Source organism: Hyla sarda, chromosome 13, assembly GCF_029499605.1.
Source record: "Hyla sarda isolate aHylSar1 chromosome 13, aHylSar1.hap1, whole genome shotgun sequence".
In the NCBI taxonomy this organism is placed as follows: domain Eukaryota; kingdom Metazoa; phylum Chordata; class Amphibia; order Anura; family Hylidae; genus Hyla; species Hyla sarda.
This window is the reverse complement of record NC_079201.1, coordinates 6,514,877-6,542,387: the sequence shown is the minus strand read 5'-3', so window position 1 is coordinate 6,542,387 and position 27,511 is coordinate 6,514,877. Positions and strand designations below refer to the sequence as shown.

Genomic DNA, 27,511 nt, shown 5'->3' with positions numbered 1-27,511 from the left:
GGGCTGTGGTTACACATGGTATATACTGGCTCCTGGCTGTATATATAGGCCCCGGGCTGTGGTTACACGTGGTATATACTGGCCCCTGGCTGTATATATGGGCCCAGGGCTGTGGTTACACATGGTATATACTGGCCCCTGGCTGTATATATGGACCCCGGGCTGTGGTTACACATGGTATATACTGGCTCCTGGCTGTATATGGGCCCCGGGCTGTGGTTACACATGGTATATACTGGCCCCTGGCTGTATATGGGCCCGGGCTGTGGTTACACATGGTATATACTGGCTCCTGGCTGTATATATAGGCCCCGGGCTGTGGTTACATGTGGTATATACTGGCTCCTGGCTGTATATATGGGCCCCGGGCTGTGGTTACACATGGTATATACTGGCTCCTGGCTGTATATATAGGCCCCGGGCTGTGGTTACACGTGGTATATACTGGCCCCTGGCTGTATATATGGGCCCCGGGCTGTGGTTACACATGGTATATACTGGCTCCTGGCTGTGGTTACACGTGGTATATACTGGCCCCGGGCTGTGGTTACACGTGGTATATACTGACCCCTGGCTGTATATATAGGCCCCGGGCTGTGGTTACACATGCTATATACTGGCCCCTGGCTGTATATGGGCCCCGGGCTGTGGTTACACATGGTATATACTGGCCCCTCCCTGTCTGTATATATGGGCCCCGGGCTGTGGTTACACATGGTATATACTGGCCCCTGGATGTATATATGGGCCCCTGGCTGTATATATGGGCCCCGGGCTGTGGCCCCTCCACTCCTGCCCGGTCTTGTCTCTTTCCCCCCAGCAGCTTCTCTCTCTCTGATCACTAACTCCGGTTACTAGGCACTGTGCGTCCATGGTAACCGCTCCGTCGCCCCGCCCTCGTCCCCACATTGGCTGTCTGTCACCCTGTTCCCGCCCCAGGCGGCCGTTCTCGCTCGCTGATTGGTCGCCTAGCCCGTCCGTCTCGCAGGCAATGTGTCAGTAGGAGCCGGCCGGGCAGGGATGCTTAGATGTGGTGTCAGCCGGAGAAGCGGCCACTGACTGACTGTACCTACCTGCAGGTGAGTGCCGGCCGCCGGATAGTGTACAGCATGGAGCTTCAGCCTGGGAAGTGCTGTGGAACTACTACTCCCAGCATGCCCTCAGAGCCTGTGACTGTTAGGACATACTGGGGGTTGTAGTCTGTAACAGTATACAGCAGTGTTTCCCAATCATGGTGCCTCCAGCTGTTGAAAAACTACAACTCCCATCATGCCCAGACAGCCAAAGGCTGTCTGGGCATGCTGGGAGTTGTAGTTTTGCAACAGCTGGGGGCACCCTGTTTGGGAAATACTGGTATATAGTATAATGACACCTCTATGTGGTCACTGTGTTATAGGTTCACATGGTGGAAAATTAATATGTCGCGGCGCCATCATGTGACTCCATATCCGTGTGTAATCCGCCATATGGGGGTTAAAATCTCCCATTGATATTAATAGGAGAATCCATGTGAAAAGCGCAGAAAACGGGCGCATCACCTTATTATTCCACATTGAAAAGTCACTGACGCAGTTATAACAAAACCGCAGACACTGGGCTGTACAGTGCGACCCAAAATCCATTGGTAATCCTCAGATTTCATGATGTCTTGTACACATTCAAGGCCCCCAGTGCCAGAGGGAGCAAAACATAATTGACTTCCACCATATGTCACTGTAGGTTCTGTGTTCTTTTCTTTGTAGGCCTCATTCCGTTTTCGGTAACAGTAGAATAATGTGCTTTACCAAAAAGCTCTATCTTGGTCTCATCTGTCCACAAGACGTTTTCCCAGAAGGATTTTGGTTACTCAAGTTCATTTTGGTAAAATATAGTCTTTATTATGTCTCTGTGTCAGCAGTGGGGTCCTCCTGGGTCTCCTCCATAGTGGGGTCCCCCTGGGTCTCCTCCATAGTGGGGTCCTCCTCCATAGTGGGGTCCTCCTGGGTCTCCTCCATAGTGGGGTCCCCCTGGGTCTCCTCCATAGTGGGGTCCTCCTCCATAGTGGGGTCCTCCTGGGTCTCCTCCATAGTGGGGTCCTCCTGGGTCTCCTCCATAGTGGGGTCCTCCTCCATAGTGGGGTCCTCCTGGGTCTCCTCCATAGTGGGGTCCTCCTGGGTCTCCTCCATAGTGGGGTCCTCCTGGGTCTCCTCCATAGCGTTTCATTTCATTTAAATTTCAACAGATAGTTCGTGCTGACACTGATGCTCCCTGAGCCCTCAGGACAGCTTTAATATCTTTGGAACTTGTTTGGGGCTGCTTATCCACCATCCGGACTATCCTGCATTGACACCTTTCATCAATTTGTCTCTTCTGTCCACACCCAAGGAGATTAGCTACAGTGCCATGGGTTGTAAACTTCTTGATAATGTTGCACACTGAGGACAAAGGCAAATCTAGATCTCTGGAGATGGACTTGTAACCTTGAGATTGTTGATATTTTTCCACAATTTTGGTTCTCAAGTCCTCAGACAGTTCTCTTCTCCTCTTACTGTTGTCCATGCTTAGTGTGGCACACACAGACACACAATGCAAAGGCTAAGTGAACTTCTCTCCTTTTTATCTGCTTTCAGGTGTGATATTTATATTGCCCACACCTGTTACTTGCCCCAGGTGAGTATAAAGGAACATCACATGCTTGAAACAATCTTATTTTTACACAATTTTGAAAGGGTGACAATAATTTTGTCCAGACCATTTTTGGAGTTTGGTGACATTATGTCCAATTTGCTTTTTTTCCTCCTTTTTTGGTTTAGTTCCAATACACACAAAGGGAATAAACATGTGTATAGAAAACATGCTTTACTGCAATCCTTTTCTGTGAGAAATACTTCATTTTCTAGAAAAATTGCAGGGGTGCCAACATTTATGGCCATGACTGTACATCACATAAGCTACAGCTATCTCATATCTCTCTCTCTCTCTCATATCTATCTCGTATCTACCTCTCATATCTACCTCTCTCGTATCTACCTCTCTCTCGTATCTACCTATCTCGTATCTACCTCATATCTATCTATCTCATATCTCTCTCTCTCTCTCATATCTATCTAGCTCTCTCATATCTATCTCGTATCTATCTCTCTCGTATCTACCTCTCTCGTATCTACCTCTCTCGTATCTACCTCTCTCGTATCTACCTCTCTCGTATCTACCTCTCTCGTATCTACCTCTCTCGTATCTACCTCTCTCGTATCTACCTCTCTCGTATCTACCTCTCTCGTATCTACCTCTCTCGTATCTACCTATCTCGTATCTACCTATCTATCCATCCATCCATCTATCTGTCCTGTACGTCCTGTAGACTGCTGAGAAGCCTTTAAAGGATATGAAGCCCTTTGCTGCTCAGGCTGATATTGAGCTATAAGTCCCAGCGTAATGTACAAGTCAAGTGGCCGCGGGGATCATTGCGGATAATGCCGCCATGTGTATCATTATGTAACGGGATATCTTCTATTACACTACAATGTTTGCAGGAGATGAACGTTGTGCTGAATCTGAGCTCACGGCTGGGGCAGCCTTTGGTAGAACATTGATCCCTGCGGGTGGCTGATGAATCTGTAGGGACGCAGAGCTGAAACGTGATCCCTTATTGTCACAGGATTGTAGACAATTATTGAGCGGGTAATAGCAGCTATCGCTTACTGCAGGATCTACTGTGGCCTCACATGTATAGGCTGGCAGCCATAGAAACAATCAGAACCCAGCTTTAAGTTTGCCAGCACTGTGAGTGTTACCCTTATATTCTCTGTGGCCTCCACATTCCTGGTACAATAATGGGTTGCCCTCTTATAACTTTTTTACCTTTCTTTTTGTAGACACCAGTATCAATTGTCCGCCCGCCACCATGGAACTTCTGGGCACCACAATGACTTCAACATACGCTCGACCCAGACCCACACCGACCAATTTCCTCCCAGCCATATCCACGATGGCTTCGAGCTACAAGAACCGGTTTCCTCACTACACTTTAAGCCATAGCCTGACTCTGCCATGGAGACCCAGCACATACTACAAGGTGGCATCTGCCACACCAAATCTAGCCCCACTCTCCAAGAGTGCCCCAGGCCTTAACCCAGCACAGATTGTCTCCTTCCCTGCCAACAGAACAGCACTTTTCACCAGGTACAGCCCCGATGACTGGCACAAGTCCAACCTACAGAATTATAGGGAATCAGAGTCATCTAGACGCAGTGCCGAAAGGTTACGTATTGACACCAACCGCCTGATCCAAGAGAAAGACCAGAAGACGAGAAAAATCCAGACCAACACCAGTAAAGACTTGGGGGAACGAGTCAATGACATTTCCTTCTGGAAATCCGAGATCAATCATGAAATTGACCAGATGATCGGAGAAACCAATGCACTCTCTGAAGTCAAGAGGCGGCTCGAAAGGGCACTGGCCGAAACCGAAGGTCCTCTACAGGTAAAGCCAAACTTTGACACAAATAAGAATGTTTTTGAAGATTTTTTAGAATGATTTTAGAGGTGATATGTAGGGTGGACCTTTTAGGCTGACACCTTGACAAACAGTGTATGAGTCTTTTTGAAAATCTCAGATTAGGCCAAAGGGATAAAATCCACTGTCTGTTTCATCACTATATTCCATTCAGAGCTGCTTGGAAGCCCATTTTTCCACCTCCATAGACATTAATGAAGCTTGGCATATCAATAGGATATACCACTGATATAAGATTCCTATAAGGAAATGGTTGTGTCACTTTCTGTGCTCAACCACTTTCTACATAGCACAGAGACAGGAATGGTACTTCATCAGGGAAAAGGCCCCGTTGTTCTAGGATTGGACACTACCAATCTGATGCCAAAGTCTTTTATGTGGAAACCTCTAAAATATGCATGCTTAGCCAAGACGACCTAGACAGCCAGTACTAAGGTAGTGAATACCCTAAATAAGAAGAACTAGACACGACAACCATAGCAGGTAGTATCAGGGAAGGCGGGGGGCACCCCCCCCCCGCCACCCCCCCCCCCCCGCCTTCCCTGTTACTACCTGCTATGGTTGCCATCATGCATCTGATGTTTTAAACAATAAAGAAGATTGCTGATCGGTGAGTGCCGTCTCGGTCTATTTCTTCGTATTTGGGGTATTTACCTGTTTGACTGAGCACCACCAGAACCAGCATCCCTAATGTTGTCCAAAAGCAGTTGGTTACCCTGTGTAATGTGAACTAGTCCACAGTGGTAAAGTGCCGGATTTACCCCTTTTCACTAAGGGGCTTAACGTTTTGTCATTACACTTAATGGTAGATCTTGTAGCCTTCTAAGTTCTTAACTTTTCACCTCAATATTCAGAAAGGTAAAGAAGCCATTGTTCAACCATCTGATCGATGAGGACGACCAAGTGGTGTCTAAGTGCCCAAGGTTGACTTTGTATACTGTATATAGACTGTTATGTCTGAGAGTGTTTGGAAGGTGTCATCTAATCCATCCACACACAAGATCCTCTACATGAGATTAGGCAGATTTTATATTAGTCCTTCTTGAAAAACCAAGATAAATAAACAATTTAGATACAATTGTTGACACAATGCTAATCCCAGACTTGTTACCAGAGGAACAGGCAATACAAAGTAGACTACTTAATGGACTGATCTCTCATGCAGTCCTCCTCAGAAGACCTGTCTAGCCAGTCTATGACCTGTTCATCACAAGGGATTTATAGCTTCGGGTCTCTTCAGATAAATAAATAAATTACGAATTGGAAGAAGGGAAAAGTTTTATGATATTTTGTTTACTTTACCGAGATTGACAAGGCCGTTCTTGGAGAAGTAGTTGACGTAGAGCTTCCTGCCGGCAAAGATATTCTAATTACGGAGCTCGTCCATCAAAAAAACATAACATTTTCTTTCCGCTTTCTTTCCTGGCACGCGCGTATTTGTGGTTGAGGATTACACGTTGTGCACAGGCATCTATACCCTGTACATAAGGCAGGTGGTTCCTAAAACTTTCTACTTAGACCTCACTGTGTCCAACCACAGATCAACCTGCTACATTGACTGCCAATATACTCTGTCCAACATATCAATAATCTTAGACAAACCTTATTGTATACCTTGTGATGTCACTGCTCTTATGGCTGAGGTGAAGTGGATCCGCTGTACCTGTGTGGATGATGACGTGGGTCGTACCTGGTGCTGCTGGTTTTCACCAGAGCCTTCCGCAAAGTGACACCCTGGTCACTACCCCTGATACGACTAGACCACACAGGTGGCCGAGGTGTAACATGGTACTGGAAGGATGAGGCAACACGTAGTCAGGACAGGCAGGTGGTCAGAGCTGGCGGCACAGTAGCAAGGTCAGGTCATGTAGCAAGAGGTCAGAAGGCAGGCGGCACAGTAACAAGGTCAGGAAACATAGCAATAGGGTCTGATACGCTGCAAGGCAAGACACAAACTGAATGTTTTCTCTTTGGCTGATAAGGAACAAAGATCCGGCAAGGGTCAAAAGGAAATGCTTGCACTTACAGGGTCATTGAGAAGCAGGAACCAATTAATTGTGTACTGTCGCTTTAAATTTCAAAGAGCTGGCGCGTGCGTGCCCTAGGAGGCAGGGACGGACGCGCCAGCAAGCAGGAAGCGCACGCGGACAACGGAGAAGGTAAGACACAGTGGGCCAGCTGCGATCGCATTGCGGGATGCGAATCGCAGTATGGAGTATGCCGGGCAGCGGAGGAGGAGTGTGTCCGCGGCCAGCATGTCTGACCGCGGCGCGACTCCTAACAACTTCTTTCTAATAACAGACAGTATGATCTCACTGCACTACTCTATGACATCATCCAATCACTGACTGACCTGCTACACAGTGTGTGATTTTACTGCACCACTCTACGACATCACCATCCAATCACTGACTGTGTAATCTCACTCTGACATCATCATCATCATCCGCACACTGACCTGACTCTCTCCTTCTGTGACATCACCATCATGTCATTTGCTAGCTTTCAACAAATATTGTGTTACTTTACTACACTCAATCTGGCATCAGCTCATAGTGTGTGTGACCTCACTTCCCCTAGTGATGTCATCATCCAGCCACAAGCCCACCAGCTACAGAATGTCTGACCTTATTCCACTCAACTTCTAACATCACATCTAATGACAGACTGACCAGTGGACTGTACTCACTTTGTGTCATCATCAATCAGTCGCAGGCTCACTAACTAAAGCCTGTTTGACCTTATTCCACCTGGCTTGTGACATCACATTGAATCAATGACTGATCTGCCTCATATATCATGTGACATCACTACACTTTGTGACATCATCTTCTAGTCACAGGATCTCCAGCTACAGACTGACTCTATTACACTTGACTTGTGACATCACATCCAATCACAGGCTGACTTGCTACACAGTATGTGATTTCACTGCACCACTCTATGACATCACCATCCAATCACAGACTGACCTGATACACAGACTGTGTGACCTCACTGCACCACTCTGTGACATCACCATCCAATCACACACTGACAGCCTAGATAAGAGGGCATGACCTCACTGTACTAACTCTGTGACCTCATTTAAAGGGGTTGTCCGCTGCCCTGCCTTTCAGAGCTCCACTTGCAAAGTCCGGAAGTTCATTACTCTGAACGCTGTGTGCGGGCTTCCGTGTTCGCGGCCACCCCCTCGTGATGTCACGAGGGGCCGGGCGTGACGTCACGAGGGGGCGGCCACGAACACGGAAGCCCGCACACAGCGTTCGGAGTAATGAAATTTCGGACGCTGCAAGCGGAGCTCCGAAAGGCAGGGCAGCGGACAACCCCTTTAATATGCTGTGATCTCACTGTATCACTGTGACATCATCCGATGATGTCACACAATGTATGTAGAATTTAGTTACCTCACTGCATCCACTGTGACATCACCATTCAAACACAGTGTGTGATCTCACTGTTTCACTCTATAACATCACCATCCAATCACACACTAACACACCAGATAAGACTGTATGACGAATGCAGTGACATCATTAAAGACGCTGTGACCTCACTGCATCCCTTTTGACATAACCATCTGATCACAGACTAAATGTTACCAATAATGGCCCTATTACTATTGCAAACCCGACATGTTTTGTCGGGTTGTGCGCCAGAAATTCTGTCTGCGCCAGAATTTTCACCAGAATTGAAAAAACCCAACTAACTCTCCATTTTGCTAAGAAAACCCGAAAAAGGGGCATGACCGCCGGGAAAAGGGGGCGGGGGTCTCCAAAAAGGGGCGTCTTCCCGACATTTTCACAAAAACCCAACATATTTACTAAGGTTTACACATAAAATGTGGTGGATTTGAGCTGAGGAAAACCAGACAGATCAGAGCATGTGTAAAAAAGCAAAATGTAGGGAAAGTGGAAAATGTAGGGTGACCTTAATAAATACTGTGGAAAATAAACTGTAGGGAATTAAAACCCACAAAGAAACCTACACTCCACTCTAAGTATATAAGGGCCATTGTGTGACATCACAGCACCACTCTGTGACATCATCGTCCAATCAGATTATAAATTCTACATACATTGTGTGACCTCAAGGCACCCCTCTGACATCATCATCCAATCACACACTAGATAAGACTGTATGACCTCACTGTACTTACTCCATGACATCATTATGCTGTGACATCATGAACCATTCACAGACATTTTCCCCAGCCCTAGTCATGCATACATTATAAGTATTAACTGGATCTTTTACATCACACCATCCCCAGGCTGGAGAGAGCTGTGTGTAAACTCTGTATCCAGGCTGCCCAGTAACACACCCCGGGCCGGCCGGCTCAACAAAGGATGTGTCAGCGCAGACGCCGGTTGCTACAAACACTGTAACAGTATGAGCCGGAGGAATTAGAACTGTGTATAGTGTAACATAGTATCCAGCCAGCAGAGATGAGATTGTGACAGATGGGGAGCTGCGAATGGCTGACAGAGATTGCTAAGTGCCGCAGCACGTGATACCGCATACATTCTGCGCAGCCAAATACATTACATTAATGGCCAATACTGAAAGTGGCAATAGACCAGATGTAGAGCAGAACACGTTCCCGCTATGTTATAGGTATTTGTCAATTGCCCTCGTGCCACAAATCGGTTCTCCACGAATCATATTAGGCTTAGCAACCCTGTTAGGCTTTGTTCTCAAACCTGCTTTTTTGTTCAACAGTTGTTGCAAAACTACAACTTCCATCATGCCCTGACAGCCGAAGGCTGTCAGGGCATGATGGGAGTTGGAGTTTTGCAAGTGACATTATGCATGTGAAACTACATCCACAGACCCTTATGCATGTGAAACTACATCCACAGATCTTTATGCATGTGAAACCACATCCACAGACCCTTATGCATGTGAAACCACATCCACAGACCCTTATGCATGTGAAACTACATCAAAAGATCCTTATGCATGTGAAACCACATCCACAGACTCTTATGCATGTGAAACCACATCCACAGACCCTTATGCATGTGAAACTACATCCACAGACCCTTATGCATGTGAAACTACATCCACAGACTCTTATGCATGTAAAGCAACATCCACAGATCCATATTCAGGATTCCATTCTTGTGTCTCTCTTCATGACTTCAATGGTCTGTTTCCTGTTAAAGGGGTACTCCAGCCCCTAAAAACCTATTAAGTGTCTGATCCCAGAGGTTGGACCCCCTGCAAGCTCCAGAACGGGGCCCCAACTCTCCCCGCTCAAATATCGTCTCAAATGTCCCGAGGCATGGAACGGTGGATTGGCCTGCCACTCCATGCATTGAGGAGAGTCAGAACTATGTTCTGGGGATCGCGCAGTGTCCAAGAGGGGATACATTTTTAGGGACCACATATCCTATATACAGTATGTTCAAGTGCATATGTTTAACCCTAAAATGTTGCTTTTTTTTCTTAAACCAATATAATTGTGTTGTTCTTGGTGGCAGGTAGCTCAGGAATGCTTGTATCACCGGGAGAAGAGAATGTCCATAGACCTTGTGCACGATGATGTGGAAAAGCAGCTGCTTCAGGTGAGACCAAACCCTAGCTAACATTATGCTCAGGTTGCAGCAGCATCCGTACCGGATATGGGTTGACCAATTATGTTGCACTCATTGTCATGTAGGTCATTGGCTCCATTGTAAGGCCATAGGTAGAGTTATGCTAAAACAGAGTTTGGAACATCTCAGATGTCACTTCTGTAGTGTAATGTATACCTGACACCAAGACCAAAGTTATCAAGTTTTTGTTATGGTAGTATGGTATTAAGTAGAGACTGGCAAGTGCCCCCCACCACTCCAAACCACCAGACATGGAGGTGCAATTTGTGTTTGTTTATCAGGGTATATGACTGTACACACATAGTACCATTGACTTGCTCACCTTGGTATCAACCTACAGACGTTCTTTGGTGATAAGTCTTTTGTCCTCTGTATAGGAAGTTGACACCATCAAGTCCTGCCAGGAGAGGATGAGAAGACATCTAGAGAAGACGGCAGCACAGTTGGCGTAAGGTTTCCTAAGCCTTAGTGGTACATGCTGGTTGTATTTTAAAGGAGATGTCCTTTTATTGGAGGGTATCCCATACAGTTCCCCAGGTTGTATCCATAGACCATTATGCATGTGAAACTACATCCACAGAAGCTTATGCATATAAACATAGATCCATAGACCATTAAACCTACATCCATAGACCATTAAACATAGATCCATAGACCATTAAACATACATCCATAGACGAGTAAACATACATCCATAGACGAGTAAACATACATCCATAAACCCATGTGTATATAAAGTTACATTCACAGACCCTTATGAATGTTTGTTAAGCTAAATCTACAGACCCTTATGTATGCAAAGCTCCATTCACAGACCCTTATGCATGTGAGACTACATCCATATCCACAAATGTAGCATTTTCAAAAATACTAAAACAAATCCATGCAGATATCCCACATATCTACCCATCCTGTATCATAGCAATGTTTTGGAATAGATGGGTGAAACTGCATGTGAAACTACATCCACAGACCCTTATGCATGTGAAACTACATCCACAGACCCTTATGCACGCAAAACTACATCCACAGACCCTTATGCACGCGAAACTACATCCACAGACCCTTATGCACGCGAAACTACATCGACAGACCCTTATGCACGCGAAACTACATCCACAGACCCTTATGCATGCGAAACTACATCCACAGACCCTTATGCACGTGAAACTACATCCACAGACCCTTATGCACGCAAAACTACATCCACAGACCCTTATGCACGCGAAACTACATCGACAGACCCTTATGCACGAGAAACTACATCGACAGACCCTTATGCATGCGAAACTACATCCACAGACCCTTATGCACGTGAAACTACATCCACAGACCCTTATGCACGTGAAACTACATCCACAGACCCTTATGCACGTGAAACTACATCCACAGACCCTTATGCATTAAAAACTACATCCACAGACCCTTATGCACGTGAAACCACATCCACAGACCCTTATGGACGTGAAACCACATCCACAGACCCTTATGGACGTGAAACCACATCCACAGACCCTTATGCACGTGAAACCACATCCACAGACCCTTATGCACATGATACTACATCCACAGACCCTTATGCACGTGAAACTACATCCACAGACCCTTATGCATGTGAAACTACAGCCACAGACCCTTATGCATGTGAAACTACATCCACAGACCCTTATGCATGTGAAACTACATCCACAAACGTAGCATTTTCAAAAATACTAAAACAAATCCATGCAGATATCCCACATATCTACCCATCCTGTATCATAGCAATGTTTTGGAATAGACGGGTGAAACTGCATGTGAAACTACATCCACAGACCCTTATGCACGCGAAACTACATCCACAGACCCTTATGCACGTGAAACTACATCCACAGACTCTTATGCACGTGAAACCACGTCCACAGACCCTTATGCACGTGAAACTACATCCACAGACCCTTATGCACATGAACTACATCCACAGACCCTTATGCACGTGAAACTACATCCGCAGACCCTTATGCATGTGAAACTACATCCACAGACCCTTATGCATGTGAAACTACATCCACAAACGTAGCATTTTCAAAAATACTAAAACAAATCCATGCAGATATCCCACATATCTACCCATCCTGTATCATAGCATTGTTTTGGAATTGACGGGTGACATCCCCAGTGCTTGTTCTTACAGTTTTTTCGAGAAACTAATGGCTTATGGGATTGATCTAATTGTTGTGTCTTGATTTGTCTCCAGTTCTAACCGAGCGGCTCAGCATGAGCTGGAGAGAGACATCAGCGACAAACAGGCGGCGTATCGCATCGACGACAAGTGCCACAACCTCAGGAATACCTCAGACGGAATTGGCTACTTCAGAGGAGTGGAACGCATAGACGCAACGTATGTTATCCTGTCTGGTGTTCCTAGTGCCAAATTTTATTCCAGGTCCTCCACCTGCCCATTTGCGATTTACAAGTCAGGAGTTTTCTTATGTGGTAGAGGGGTCCTGGGGGTCGCTCAGACATTCTGGTCCAGGTGCTAGCTCTTACACCCTAGGGTGTCCTATATGTATAGGGCAGTTTGTAATCATAGTTCAGCAGGAAGGATTTCTACAAGGAGGATTTATGACTAGGCTACAAGAAGATGCAGCTCCTCCCAGAATACAAGCTGTAGTTATGTTACTGCCGCAGGAAATCAATAAACAACATTAGAGGAGATCTCCACCTAGAACTTAAAAATGTATCATCGGGTGGAGTTTTTAGCTATTCCAAAGTTTTTACAGGAATGCTAGAGGCAGGTCCAGCTTGAGAAGGTGCCAGACCAGAAAATGATAACCACACAGTCCTCTCCCTGTCACCTGCTCTGATCTATATAGCAGTATTATGTACACACTGTATGGAAGTATTATTCAGGTGCCATTATACAGACAATGTATTGGGGAATAGAGATGAGGGCATCAATTTTGTCCAAATTTTTGTTTCAAATTTCTTTAAAAAAATTAGCAATTCAGCAAATCATAAACCTCATTCTCTATTTTGTTTTCTTTAAATTTCGATAACTACTTTGTTTTACTTATCTTGTATAGATTTCAAATTACTCACACCTCCATTCTTTTCTATAGCCAAACTCTGCTAACATTTTAGATCAGGAGACCAGTGCATTGTGGGAGCTTAGATGGGTTAAATTGTTAAAGGGGTACTCCTTTGTAATTAAAAAACTCAAGCCTTCTAGTACTTATCAGCTGCTTTATGTCATGTAGGAAGTCATGTAGTCTTTCCAGTCATGGTTCTCTTTGCTGCCACCTCTGTCTGCATCAGAAATTGTCCAGAGCAGGAGAGGTTTGCCATAGGGACTCATACTCTGGACAGTTCTTGACACGAACAGAGGTGGCAGCAGAGATCATAGTGTCTGACTGAAGACATGATGATCTCTACTGCCACCACTATTTGTGTCAGGAATTGTCCAGAGCAGAAACAAATCTCCATATCTATGGCCTGGAGGAAGTCATGTAGTCTTTTCAGTCAGACATGATGATCTTTACTGCCACCTCTGATCATAGCAGAAACTGTCCAGAGTATGAGTCCCTATAGAAAACCTCTCCTGCTCTGTACAGTTCCTGACACAGTCAGGTGGCAACTATGTCTGACTGCAAAGACTACATGAGTTCCTCCAGGACAGACAGCAGCTGATAGGCTTGAGATTTTTAAATACAAGTATTTGACAAATAAACAATGTTCTGTCACCAGTTGATTTGAATTTTTTTTTCCTTTGGAGAACCCCTTTAAGTTACATGTCTAATAATGGGGTGGAGCTAAACCACTTTCTGTTTCCAAAAGGAAACCAGTAGAATTTTACCAGCAAATGTGATAACCAACAACATGATAAAAACTCAAAATCAATCCAAAAGGAGCTAAATTATTTCCAATATTGGAGCTACAGTAGCTTTACGGTGCAAAAAGTTCCACCAAGTATCAAGTCCAACTTTGGTTATGTAATCTTCTTCCGACTGATGTGTACTGTAAATTTGTGAAAATGACAAACACGTCCATTGGCTTGGACCAGATGTCCATCGGGGAGAACTAATTATTTTTGTCACTTTAGTCCTAGTTGTTGTTGTTGTTAGTTCCTGGTTACATTCCAGACACTCCACAATTATCAGTTGTCCTTTGTGTCCTCCAGGATCTCGGTTCCTGAGACATGGGCCAAGTTCAGTGATGACAACATCTTGAGATCTCAGAGTGAACGAGTGGCATCTGCCAAGCTCAGGGAAGACGTAGAGAGTCTGCTCAACGCTACCTCCAACGAGATATGGAACCAGTTCAACCTTGTGAATGTTGCCTTCACCAACAGGATCTCAGACACCGCTGACGCCAAGAACAAACTCCAGAGCCACCTAGCAAAGGTATCATGTGAAGCTATAGAATTAGGGGCAGAATTATACAGGGCATGAGGGCAGCAGTCACACGTAGACCCTGGTGTCTGAGGAGGCCTCTAAGCCCCGGAAGGACATAAGAAGACACTATTATTGTTAAAGGGGTATTCCGGCTTTATACATCTTATCCCCTAGCCAAAGGATAGGGGATAAGATGTATGACAGCTGGGGACCTCCGTGATCTCGGCGCAGCATCCCCCCCCCCCATTCTGTGCCGGGCGCTGCCTCTGAGACGGGGACGTCACGGCCAAGCCACGCCCCCTCCATTCATGTCTATGGGAGGGGGCGTGACGCCCCCTCCCATAGACATAAATGGAGGGGGTGTGGTGTGATGTCACTGGGGGGGGCATGGCTGTGACGTCACGTCCCTGTCTCGGAGACAGCGCCCGACACAGAGATTGCGATCATACATCTTATCTCCTATCCTTTGCATAGGGGATAAGATGTATAAAGCCGAAATGCCCCTTTAATAGCTCATGGTAGATGGGGGTCCTCTTGCAGATTTTTTTCATGTTTTTTGTGCCACCATAGGTCCCTAAACCTAGGAGAGGAGGGCCAGAGCTTGCTTAACGTCCTTTCCATCTCTCAAAGGAGGGTAATGTGACCCTAAAAACTGATTTCTCCTCTACTGTATAATAAGGTTATAAGACTGTAGAGAGGGAGAGTTTCCCTATAGGGATTCCTTCCATGGGCCTAGAAGTTGAAGAAGAAGCTGGAGAACAGTGGAGCAGCTCATACGTTCCATCAGGTCCACCATAGATAGTCTTTATGACTGTGTGCTAAGCAGCAGAGGTGAGTCAGTCAGTGCTGCAGACTTGACCTTGTCATGTGGCATAACCCATGTGATCAGTGGCCTTGCACAGAGTTATTGTAACTCCTTAAGATACAGGCCAATAAATTATTCTTGCCATTATTACTGTCAGAGACACATTGTTACTGTGGGGGCATTAGTACTTTGTACAGGGCACAAGGATTGGTAGTATTGTTGTGGGATCCTAAAAATGGGCACACAAACTGTTTGTAGGCACTTTTATTGTGCAGTGCATTATCACCACACTATGGTGTATTATCTGTTTGGCACTAGTATTTTGGGGGGCTGGCTTTATCTGGCACAATTGTTTTTACGGGCACTGCCTGTGTGGCACTTTTTAATTTTTATTATAGTTATGGCACCATTATCTATAGTACCATTTTAGGGACAATGACAGAAATTTATTGATCTGTTTAGATATTTTTTTTCGTCTAAATTTGTCGCATGAAAAGTCGCAGCCTGGCCCTGTGCAGGCACTTTTCCTGCGACATTTCATTTAGACTGTTTAAATTTCCTGACCAAAAAGTGATCTTATTTAGATCACTTTGTGCAGTGCTCACTAATATATAATGTGCGACTTTTTTGTAAAAATGTTGCAAAAAAAAAAAGTTGCAAAAAAAAAAAAAAAAAAAAAGTTGCACGGGCCAGATTTAGACATTTTTATGGGGCAATTTAATCCTGCCCTATATAACTCTATGCGGCAATTGTATTAAGGTCTGTGCGACATTTAATACAATGCACGGCCGCGACATTTAAGTTAGAACGGTTCTTTGGTTATTCAGAAAAGTCTATGTCGCACAACCGCCACTAATTCTGTGAGTTTTCGGCAAGAAAGCCAAGACAGAAGAAAGTACAGATTTGATAAATGCCCCTGACTGTACCGCTCAGGAGGTCAGTAAGAGGGACAAAGGGCGCAACAGCAGGCAAGAATGAGTGGCAGCAACAGGACCAGAATAGTGGGCGGCAGCAGCAGGCACAAAGTGGGGGGCAGCAGTAGGCACAACATGGGGGGGGGGCAGCAGTCACAGAATGAGGGGGCAGCAGCAGGCACAGAATAGGGGGCAAAAAGACAAAATGGCGGGGCAGCAACAGACCGAAAAGGGGACAGCAGCACGCATAGAATGGGGGGCAGCAGCAGGCACAGAATGGGGGGGCAGCAGCAGGCACAGAATGGAGGGGCAGCAGCAGGCACAGAATGGAGGGGCAGCAGCAGGCACAGAATGGAGGGGCAGCAGCAGGCACAGAATGGAGGGGCAGCAGCAGGCACAGAATGGAGGGGCAGCAGCATGCACAGAATGGAGGGGCAGCAGCAGGCACAGAATGGAGGGGCAGCAGCAGGCACAGAATGGAGGGGCAGCAGCAGGCACAGAATGGAGGGGCAGCAGCAGGCACAGAATGGAGGGGCAGCAGCAGGCACAGAATGGAGGGGCAGCAGCAGACACAGAATGGAGGGGCAGCAGCAGACACAGAATGGAGGGGCAGCAGCAGACACAGAATGGAGGGGCAGCAGCAGACACAGAATGGAGGGGCAGCAGCAGACACAGAATGGAGGGGCAGAAGCAGACACAGAATGGAGGGGCAGCAGCAGGCACAGAATGGAGGGGCAGCAGCAGGCACAGAATGGAGGGGCAGCAGCAGGCACAGAATGGAGGGGCAGCAGCAGGCACAGAATGGAGGGGCAGCAGCAGGCACAGAATGGGGGCAGCAGCAGACACGTAATGGAGGGAAAGCAGCAGGCACAGAATGGAGGGGCAGCAGCAGACACAGAATGGAGGGAAAGCAGTAGGCACAGAATGGAGGGGCAGCAGCAGACACAGAATGGAGGGAAAGCAGCAGGCACAGAATGGAGGGGCAACATAATACCGAATAGAGGACAGCAGCAGGCATAAAATGGGGAGCAGTGTCAGACACAGAATTGTGGAGCAGCAGGCACAGAATTTGGGGGGGGGGCAGCAGACACAGAATTGAAGGCACTATATATAATTATAGCACTTTATGGTCACTGTGCAGTGGGATATTGATCTGCGTATAGTAATTTTTTTAAATCCAGAAACAGTAGAAGAAATATTGAGTCAATATGTGGTCGTAATACATGGTCCTGATGTGGTGGTTATAATGGTCTTTGTATAGTAACAGTATGGATGTAATATTTCATCCCTGTATGGTGGTAGTATTTGGTCCCAGTATAAATAGGACTAGTATTGCTGGCTCAATATTTCACCACTTACATTTTTTTGCCCAGGGCCACATATCTACATCCAGCCCTGAGGCTATATGTGTTTATAGTCCCTCAGCATTGACATTCGTAAGGGCTGAGGTATTAGAGAGGCCCAGCCCATGGCCAAAGAGCCAAGGAGAGTTACATACTCAAAACCTTTGGACGGAATTTGTGTGCGTGCCAAGAGCCATTCCAAGGGTTTCTCAACACTTCAGGCTCCCCGGATTACACCACGGCCATGTTAATAGCGTTACATGCCTCTCCGAGCTGTAGTCAGGAGAGAGTCTTCCGCGCTCCGCGAGCTCGTGTCCTTTTCACGGCTTATTATAACATCACATAGAAGATAGCATTTAGGCTTAAAATAGTTTTATCTTTTTCTAAAAAAAGCTGGTTGACAGTATGGGGCATCATTACTGCTACGTGACGAAATGAGACAGATTTGCTGGTTGGGGCTAAGCTTTCGCAGTGTTTCCCAACCATGGTGCCTTCAGTCGTTGCAAAACTACAACTCCCAGTATGCCCGGACAGCCTGGAACATATACAACAACTGCTGTTCACTCACTCTGACATCCACTGCTCAGGAAGTGGTGTGTCTGAGGCAAACACTCAACCCACCCTCACACACCATGCATTCACTTCCTCCCTGAGTCTGCAGTGCTGTGCCGTGTCTCTTCATCCAATCACTGCAGGCTGCTCTGTAACCCCCTCCCCTCTGTTTACATGCTGCAGTCTGATAGGACAGGAGTGAGCATGGAGGAGTGCTAGTCCCGCCCTCACTTCCTGGACTTTTTCCTGGCCTGGGCTTCAGCTAGGACAAAGATGATGCTCCACCCCTAGTGGTCATTTTTATAAGCCATGATTTCTATAAAAAAGGAGATAACATTTTCTTACAACATATAGTCAGTTTTGAATCTGCACATTTAATCCATAAGTATAAGCTGAGATAACCTGACCTCTATAAGAGTTGTTTGGCCATAGACTGGATTCCATTTCGCTGGGTCTCTTATCACAACATTTTCACAATAACTTCTTGCAGACTCTCCAAGAAATTTTCCAGACCGAAATGGCCATCGAATCCATCAAAAAGGCAATCAAGGACAAAATGGCTCCCATGAAAGTAGCTCAGACTCGGCTTGATGAACGCACCAGACGCCCCAATGTGGAACTGTGCCGTGATATTGTCCAACTACGGTACAATCCTTATACTATACTCACTATTCTGCTGGTGGGGTCACTGTGTACATACATTACATTACTTATCCTGTACTGATCCTGAGTTATATCCTGTATTATACTCCAGAGCTGTACTCACTATTCTGCTGGTGAGGCCACTGTGTACATACATTACATTACTTATCCTGTACTGATCCTGAGTTATATCCTGTATTATACTCCAGAGCTGTACTCACTATTCTGCTGGTGAGGTCACTGTGTACATACATTACATTACTTATCCTATACTGATCCCGAGTTATATCCTGTATTCTACTCCAGAGCTGTACTCACTATTCTGCTGGTGGGGTCACTGTGTACATACATTACATTACTTATCCTGTACTGATCCTGAGTTATATCCTGTATTATACCCCAGAGCTGTACTCACTATTCTGCTGGTGAGATCACTGTGTACATACATTACATTACTTATCCTGTACTGATCCTGAGTTATATCCTGTATTATACTTGAGAGCTGCACTCACTATTCTGCTGGTGGAGTATTTGGGTCCCATCGGTGACTGCTTTCTCTGCACAACTTTTTTGCGGTTTGTTCTCATCCAGTCTTTTCTATTCTTATTCCTTAGTCTTGTCCAAGAAGTCCATGAAATTGACGGCACCATTCAGCTCCTACAGCAGCGTCTCAGAGACGCGGAGGACACCTTACAGATGCTGATCCACACCAAGTCCAACCTGGAGCACGACCTGTCCATCAAGGCCAACTCTCTGTTCATCGATCAGGAGAAGTGTATGGGGATGAGGAAGAGCTTCCCCAGCACCCCGCGACTGGTCGGCTACACATAGACAGGCACCAGGGCACCTGCACTACAAGGAACAGTAATGTAATGACTATTGTCGCTCACTTGGTGTGTGTTGGTTTAACAGTGTGCTGTTTATTACACGCAAGGCCGTGTAATGTGGTTGTTGTAAAGGAAATAAAGTATGTCTATTGTTTTACATAAGGGTTTGATATGTGTTGGTTTCCTATTGATTATACAGTGCAACATATTTCATTATTGTGTCTCAAGATCAGACACACACATATACACACACACATATATATACACACACACAAACAACTAGAGGGAATTTCATATAAGCTCCATGAATCGCAGTATACATTGTGGAGGGTCTGAGGAAATCCTCATATAAGTCAGTGCTAACCACTGGACAACCAGGTATAATACATACTGAATAACAGTTCTATCTACTGGAGCACCAAGTATACTACATAAACAACAACAGTGCTAACCACTGGAGCACCAGGTGAAAAACATGCAGGACCAACGGTGCTAACCACTGGACCACCAGGTATAATACATGTTGGACAATAGTGCTAACCACTGGACCACCAGGTATAATACATGTTGGACAATAGTGCTAACCACTGGACCACCAGGTATAATACATGTTGGACAATAGTGCTAACCACTGGACCACCAGGTATAATACATGTAGGATAACAGTGCTAACCACTGGGCCACCAGGTATAATACATGCTGGACAACAGTGCTATCTACTGGACCACCAGGTATAATACAGGATCACTATAGGATAGCTAATGTATGTACACAGTGACCCCACCAGCAGAATGTAGAGTGCAGCACATTGTGAGATGTAACTAAGGATCAGTATAAGAAATGTACTGCGGTGTATGTACACGGTGATGCAGTGGAGAGTAATTTTGTATGTAAGCTGTGAAGTCCTGTTGAGGGTGAGCGTACACTTTATGAGCGCAGCTCTGGCACTGAGGTGTTCAGCTGATAGAACCAATAACCAGCGCCTGTGCCAACAATCCTCGTATTCTATAAATAAAATGTTTCCAAGAGCTGAAAATTTGTTGCATCAGCTGGAAACATTTTTGGGCATTCTTCAGAATGTTTCTTTGCAGATTATCATTAAATGGTAGTTTGAGAATTTTCCATGGAGTCAAAGCAAGTTTTGTATCAATGAAATCAGAAGAATTTTTTACCCCCCCCCCCCCCCCCCAACAAACAAAAAAAAGCTAAATAGTCATAGCAAGAACACATAGTGCATTTATGTTTATTAGCAACAAGCATTCCATTCATTATTAGAGCATTGCTAAAATATTTAGTGATCTGCAAGGAAGCGTGCACGGTGCACCATAGACGCCGCTCCTGGAGATGCCGAGGGGTCCTGACCCAAAAAAAGCCTCCTACTATACATCTTCAGGGGGCTCAACCTAAGATGGAGGCGTAGATGGCGATTAAATGGTGGCCCATGATGTCAGAAGTGGGTGTGGGTTAAACAAGTCAACATGTCTTCTCTATTTTACTTCTGGTGCCATAGTTAGTGGTGGTCCTGGAGAAGATAACATTGACATAACATTTCCATAATAGACAACACTTACTAACAAGAATCCGCACTGGTAGCCTTAGTGGTTAAATTATTAATATTCAGATCCCTGGTGGTCTAGGGTACTAAAAAGCACCACAGCCTGGGTCGTCTAGGATTATGAAGAGGTTAATGCTCATATCCTTGATGGTTTAGGGTAGTGAAGGGGGTTATTAACCATATCACTTGTGGAACTGGCATAATGGCAACATCATTGGTTGCCTCGGTCCATAAATGGGGTTGATATGTATTTCACTTGGGTAGTAAAGGTGTTAATCCTTAAATCCCAGTGCAAAAGGGGTTAATAGTTATTTCCTGGTGGTCTAGTGTTAAAAGGTCTTACTTAATAAATCCCTGGTGGTGAAGGGTGTAACAGGTTAAAGAGGTATTCCAGTATCAGAAAATTGCATTTAAATACAAGACCTTAAGATATATAAACTACTAATATAGGTTGTATTGTCTTTTACAGGATTTGACCATGACAGGAAGTGGTGTAGTCCTCTCATTGTCAGTGTGGTGTTGTCTAAGCAGCTCCCAGCTCCACCCTCTCTCCTAACAAGTTATGTAGTCTCCTCATTGTCGGTGTGCTGTTGTCTCCGCAGCTCCCCGGCTCCTCCTTCTCTCCCTAGACAACCAATCATCTCCTTCTGGTCACAGGAGGCGTGGCTGGATCGATGTCATCTCCAGTTACATCACCATGTCCCTGCCATATACACATATACATATATGCCTTTATTAGGACATTGAGAGAAGAAAGAGGTGAGGTTACAGCATGCTGCCTGGTACTGAGCAATGTCTCAGGCAGAGGAGCAGTCAGGGACGAATACATAAGGTGCTGCAAACTTACTGACTGTGCCATGTTCTGCTGTGATATACAATTTTCTGCAACAGTTCTACACATGGAATTGGCAGGAGTGCTGGGGGGGGGGGGCTAGCAGGGTGGGAGGACTTTGAGGGGAAAGCAATGCATTCTGGTAATTGTAGTGCTGAGCAACTACTAAACTAGGAAGTACAAGTCTAAGACCCCCCCCCCCCCCCAAAAAAAATGCTATATGCTTCTGCAGCATTTCTTAATTTTTTTACATGACATCAGAGTACCCCTTTAACTATCCTGTGTCAAGTAGCTTGCAGGATGGGGGTGCAGTCATGAATATTTTGCCCTCCTACTGGGGGGGTGGGGGCACATATTTTACTTGGATCTTTGCACATTTTCCAGCTCCACATTAGGTTACATTTGTGCACTTACGGCCGGTTCCCATGTGCCAGGATATTTTACACACATCTCAAGTTCCATAATATTCACCTGCCAAGGAGGCACTCGCCTCACTAATCCGTACTTCACCCTAAATAACCTGCGGGGGCAGCGTACTGTGTGTCCATCACTGCGAAGCTGTATACAGAGGGTAGGACCCTTATGATGGATCCATGTGACGAGGAACCATATATGAGGAAACCTTGTGATATACACAAGACACGGCCAAGACAGAACGTCTGGAACCATCACGCAGACACAGTCTCTTGCATCATTGTCAACATTTTCTTAGCTCTCTGGGGACTCGATAACAGAGAATTTGTGATTCTGAGAGAGTCACGACTAGAGACGAGCGAACATACAGTAAATTCGATTTGTCACGAACTTCTCGGCTCGGCAGTTGATGACTTTTCCTGCGTAAATGAGTTCAGCCTTCAGGTGCTCTGGTGGGCTGGAAAAGGTGGATACAGTCCTAGGAAATAGTCTCCTAGGACTGTATCCACCTTTTCCAGCCCAAGGGAGCACCTGAAAGCTGAACTAATTTATGCAGGATAAGTCATCAACTGCCGAGCCGAGAAGTTCGTGACGAATCGAATTTACTGTAAGTTTGCTCATCTCTAGTCACGACTTATACGATCTGCTCAGCTGGTGTATCTAAGCATAAAAAGTGTGATACTCTCTGCTGAGCAGATTATATATGCCTATTACGCATGACGCTGTCGGTTAAAGGGGTACTCCGGTGGAAATTTTTTTTTTTTTAAATCAACTGGTGCCAGAAACTTAAACAGATTTGTAAATGACTTCTATTAAAAAATCTTTACCCTTCCAGTACTTTTTAGCAGCTGTATGCTACAGAGGAAATTCTTTTCTTTTTGAATTTCTTTTTTGCTCTCTGCTGACACCTCTGTCCGTGTCAGGAACTGTCCAGAGCAGCATAGGTGTGCTATGGGGATTTTCTCCTGCTCTGGACAGTTCCTGATACGGGCATCAGGTGTCAGCAGAGAGCACTGTGAACAAGACAAAAAAAAAAGAAAAGAATTTCCTCTGTAGCATACAGCTGCTAAATAGTACTGGAAGGGTAAAGATCTTTTAATAGAAGTAATTTACAAATCTGTTTAACTTTCTGCCACCAGTTGATTTAAAAAAATAAAAAGGTTTTCCACCGTAGTACCCCTTTAACCTGTTGTATCTAAGCCTGTTGTGTGGGACAATGTCTGCCGAGCCATGTATCTAAGCCAGATAGAGTGTTAAAATCAAGGGGCACAATTGGATCCAAAATATTTTCTTCTCAGATGCCCTCAGGGGCGGGGAAAATAGTTTGGCTTATGCTCCGCCCCCTAGGATCCCTGTAAGGTGTTTAGCCAGACCAAATAATTCTAAGGCGATGTATTTCAACAAGTGTGCCTCCAGCTGTTGCAAAACTACAACTCCCAGCATGCCCCGACAGCCTTTGGCTGTCCGGGCATGCTGGGAGTTGTAGTTTTGCAACGGCTGGAGACACACAGTTTGGAAAACACTGAGATATTAAATTCTGAGTGGCATATCCAAGCCTATAATGTGTGATACTGTACAACGAGCAGATGTATCCAAGTCTGTCCTGTGATACCATCTGTTGAGCTGCTGAATTAAAGGTTGTTATGTCTTTTTGCTGTTTGCGTAACAACTGTATCTAAGTATATAAAGTGTGATACTATATGCTGAGCAGGTTATATACACGCATCAAGTGTGACACTATCTGCTGTGCTGCTGTATCTAAGCCTATCATGTGCGATGCTGTCAAATGAGCCAGTATATCCAAATGTGTCATGTGATCATGTCTACTCAGCAGCTGTATCTAAGCCTGTTGTATTTGGTACTATCTGCTGAGCTGATGTATCTGAACCCATCACATGTGATACTGACAACAGAACAATCATATCCAAGTCTAGAATGTATAAGATGAGCTAACGTATCCAAGTCTGTTGTGTGATACTGTCTGTTGAACTGCACTATGTGTTATTGCTGTTTGCTCAGCAGGTGTATATAAGCATATAAAGTGTGATACTTTCATGATCACGAGTGACGCTTTCTTAAGCTGATGTATCTAAGCCCGTTCTGTGTAACATTGAGCCATGTATCTAAGCCAGTGTTTTCCAAACAGTGTGTCTCCAGCTGTTGCAAAACTACAACTTCCAGCACGCCCAGTCAGCCTTTGGCAGCTGAATCTAAGCCTGTTGTATGTGCTGAGCTGATGTATCTAAACCCATCACGTGTGATACTAACAGCTGAATGAACAACCCTATCCAAGCTTTATCGTGTAATACTGTCCAATGAGTTGATGTATCTACATCTGTCATGTGATCATGTCTACTTAGCAGCTGTATCTAAGCCTGTTGTGTTTGGTTCTAGCTGCTGTGCTGATGTATCTAAACCCATCACGTGTGATACTGACAACTGAACAACCATATCTAAGACTACCGTTTGTTTAATTGTGTGGAAAGCAGTTGTATCTAAGCCTAACATGTGTGATACCGTCCCGGATAAACACACAGATCTTCATTTCTCACAGTGAGGTGTTCCTGACTGTTATTATATAATAGGTGAGTGTATCTAAACTGGTGGTACAGTCCTTTTTTTTTTGGGGGGGGGGGAATTCTCTTCGACAGTGACATCATAAGATGTTCCGGCCGTCACTCTGGAGCTGATGGAAAATAAAACAGTTTGGGACACAGATTACGACCGGGATCCTGGCAGCCAAGAATAGGGCGTCTCGGTTATTATGGGACGGTACTTTTATTTCGGCTTTTATTTTGGTAAATGGAAAGTATGTGCGGATGACTGATCAGACCCAGGGAGAGTGTTCGGTCTGATAATTCAAGAACACGCAAAACATCCCTAAAAGAAACAGGATCGAGAAAATACAACGTATAGAATTCATATAGACAAGATGTAAAAATACAGGAGAGATAGATGACAGAAGAATAGATTACTCATACTGTACTGATCCTGAACTGTACTCACTATTCTGTTGGTGAGGTCACTGTGTACATACATTACATTACTTATCCTGTACTGATCCTGAGTTATATCCTGTATTATACTCCAGAGCTGTACTCACTATTCTGTTGGTGAGGTCACTGTGTACATACATTACATTACTTATCCTGTACTGATCCTGAGTTATATCCTGTATTATACCCCAGAGCTGTACTCACTATTCTGCTGGTGAGGTCACTGTGTACATACATTACATTACTTATCCTGTACTGATCCCGAGTTATATCCTGTATTATACTCCAGAGCTGTACTCACTATTCTGCTGGTGAGGTCACTGTGTACATACATTACATTACTTATCCTGTACTGATCCTGAGTTATATCCTGCATTATACTCCAGAGCTGTACTCACTATTCTGCTGGTGAGGTCACTGTGTACATACATTACATTACTTATCCTATACTGATCCTGAGTTATATCCTGTATTATACTCCTGAGCTGTACTCACTATTCTGCTGGTGAGGTCACTGTGTACATACATTACTTATCCTGTACTGATCCTGAGTTATAACATAGGATCAGATAATGAATGTATGTATACAGTGACCTCACCAGCAGAATAGTGAGTACAGCTCTGGAGTATAATACAGGATATAACTCAGGATCAGTACAGGATAAATAATGTAATGTATGTACACAGTGACCTCAGCAGCAGAATAGTGAGTACAGCTCTGGAGTATAATGCAGGATATAACTCAGGATCAGTGCAGGATAAGTAATGTAATGTATGTACACAGTGATGTCACCAGCAGAATAGTGAGTACAGCTCTGGAGTATAATACAGGATATAACTCAGGATCAGTACAGGATAAGTAATGTAATGTATGTACACAGTGACCTCACCAGCAGAATAGTGAGTACAGCTCTGGGGTATAATACAGGATATAACTCAGGATCAGTGCAGGATAATGTTAGACAACCCCTATTGGAGCAGGATAATTCAGGATCTTGATGGCGATCAGGTTTCAGTTGCATTACGCCTAAGTATTACACTAATCCCATTGGGAATCAGTATCCGAAATAGACATTGAAAGCAATAAGTAGCAGATAATGCATTGCTTGATATAAGGGGTATATATATATATATATGCTGATAAGGTGTTTCCTGAGTAATACTGATGTCATTATCCTGGTAATATAGAAGAATGCTAATTTGGACTCTCAAAAGCACTCCCAGCCTGCACATATGGATATATATATTTTATCTATCCTCTTTTATATGGAAAGACTTTCCTCTGTCCTGGGTAATTCTTACACTTTCGGCTCTCCCATAGAGATATATGGAGGGGGGTCGCGACGCTGCATTCCCAGCGAGAGCTGGGGCCCTTATTCGAGATCGTGGGAGGTCCCAGTGGTAGGACCCTCCTCCCGCGATATAAAACTTCTCTCTCATCCTGCAGATAGAGTGAAACAAAGTCCCATGCAAATCTCTGGGACTTCCTGTACATGTCCGGATCATGTTACTCTTGGGCTGTGGAGATTGCCCAGGAATAAAAAAATCCTGCCGCAGGATCAACATCATGGTAAAGCATGATTCAACTGTCCGGCAGGCAGGTGCTGGGAATAGTTAGTGATAGGGCAGGGAGAGGGGACAATCAGATTTATTGGGGGCTGGGAAAATGGTGAGGAGGGAGAGAAGACATCAGTGCGGGGGCAAGGAGAGAGCATACAGATATATATCTCAATATATACTAGCTGAGTACCTGGCATTGCCCAGTCCTCCTACCTAAACCTTATGTACACCCAGTCTGCTAAAAGGGTATATCTGTGACATAAAGCATCCATATTGTAGCTGTTTAAAAGACTGGGAAAGATGGGTGGCACGCAGTATGCAAGCCACCCAACTTTTCCAGTCTCTTGAAAAGCTACAATATAGGTGCTTTACGAAACAAATATTCTCTTTAGCAGACTGAGAAAGATGGGTGTCAGGGTGTACGCAAGGTTTAGGTAGGATACTGCCAGATACTGAGATTATAATATATATATATATATATCTACACACACATACATAGACTAGACCTTTCATGAAACCAAAAAGAGATATCTGCTTTGAACTAAAGGGTCCCCATGGGAGTGTACCATTATTTGCCTTCTTGATGGCCCATGGGTAAATCCG

The 27,511-nt window shown here is 45.0% G+C and overlaps 1 protein-coding gene across 1 annotated transcript; it reads left to right on the top strand.

Moving 5' to 3' along the window:
• Nucleotides 1-916: 916 nt before the first annotated feature.
• TEKT3 (tektin 3) lies at nucleotides 917-19,710 on the top strand. Its single transcript, XM_056550249.1, has 8 exons — nucleotides 917-1,079; nucleotides 3,855-4,462; nucleotides 9,982-10,065; nucleotides 10,473-10,543; nucleotides 12,332-12,475; nucleotides 14,255-14,477; nucleotides 18,573-18,727; nucleotides 19,339-19,710. Exons 2-8 carry the CDS (start codon nucleotides 3,884-3,886, stop codon nucleotides 19,553-19,555), a joined length of 1,473 nt encoding a protein of 490 aa, XP_056406224.1. The 5' UTR covers nucleotides 917-1,079; nucleotides 3,855-3,883; the 3' UTR covers nucleotides 19,556-19,710.
• The last annotated feature ends 7,801 nt before the right edge of the window (nucleotides 19,711-27,511 follow it).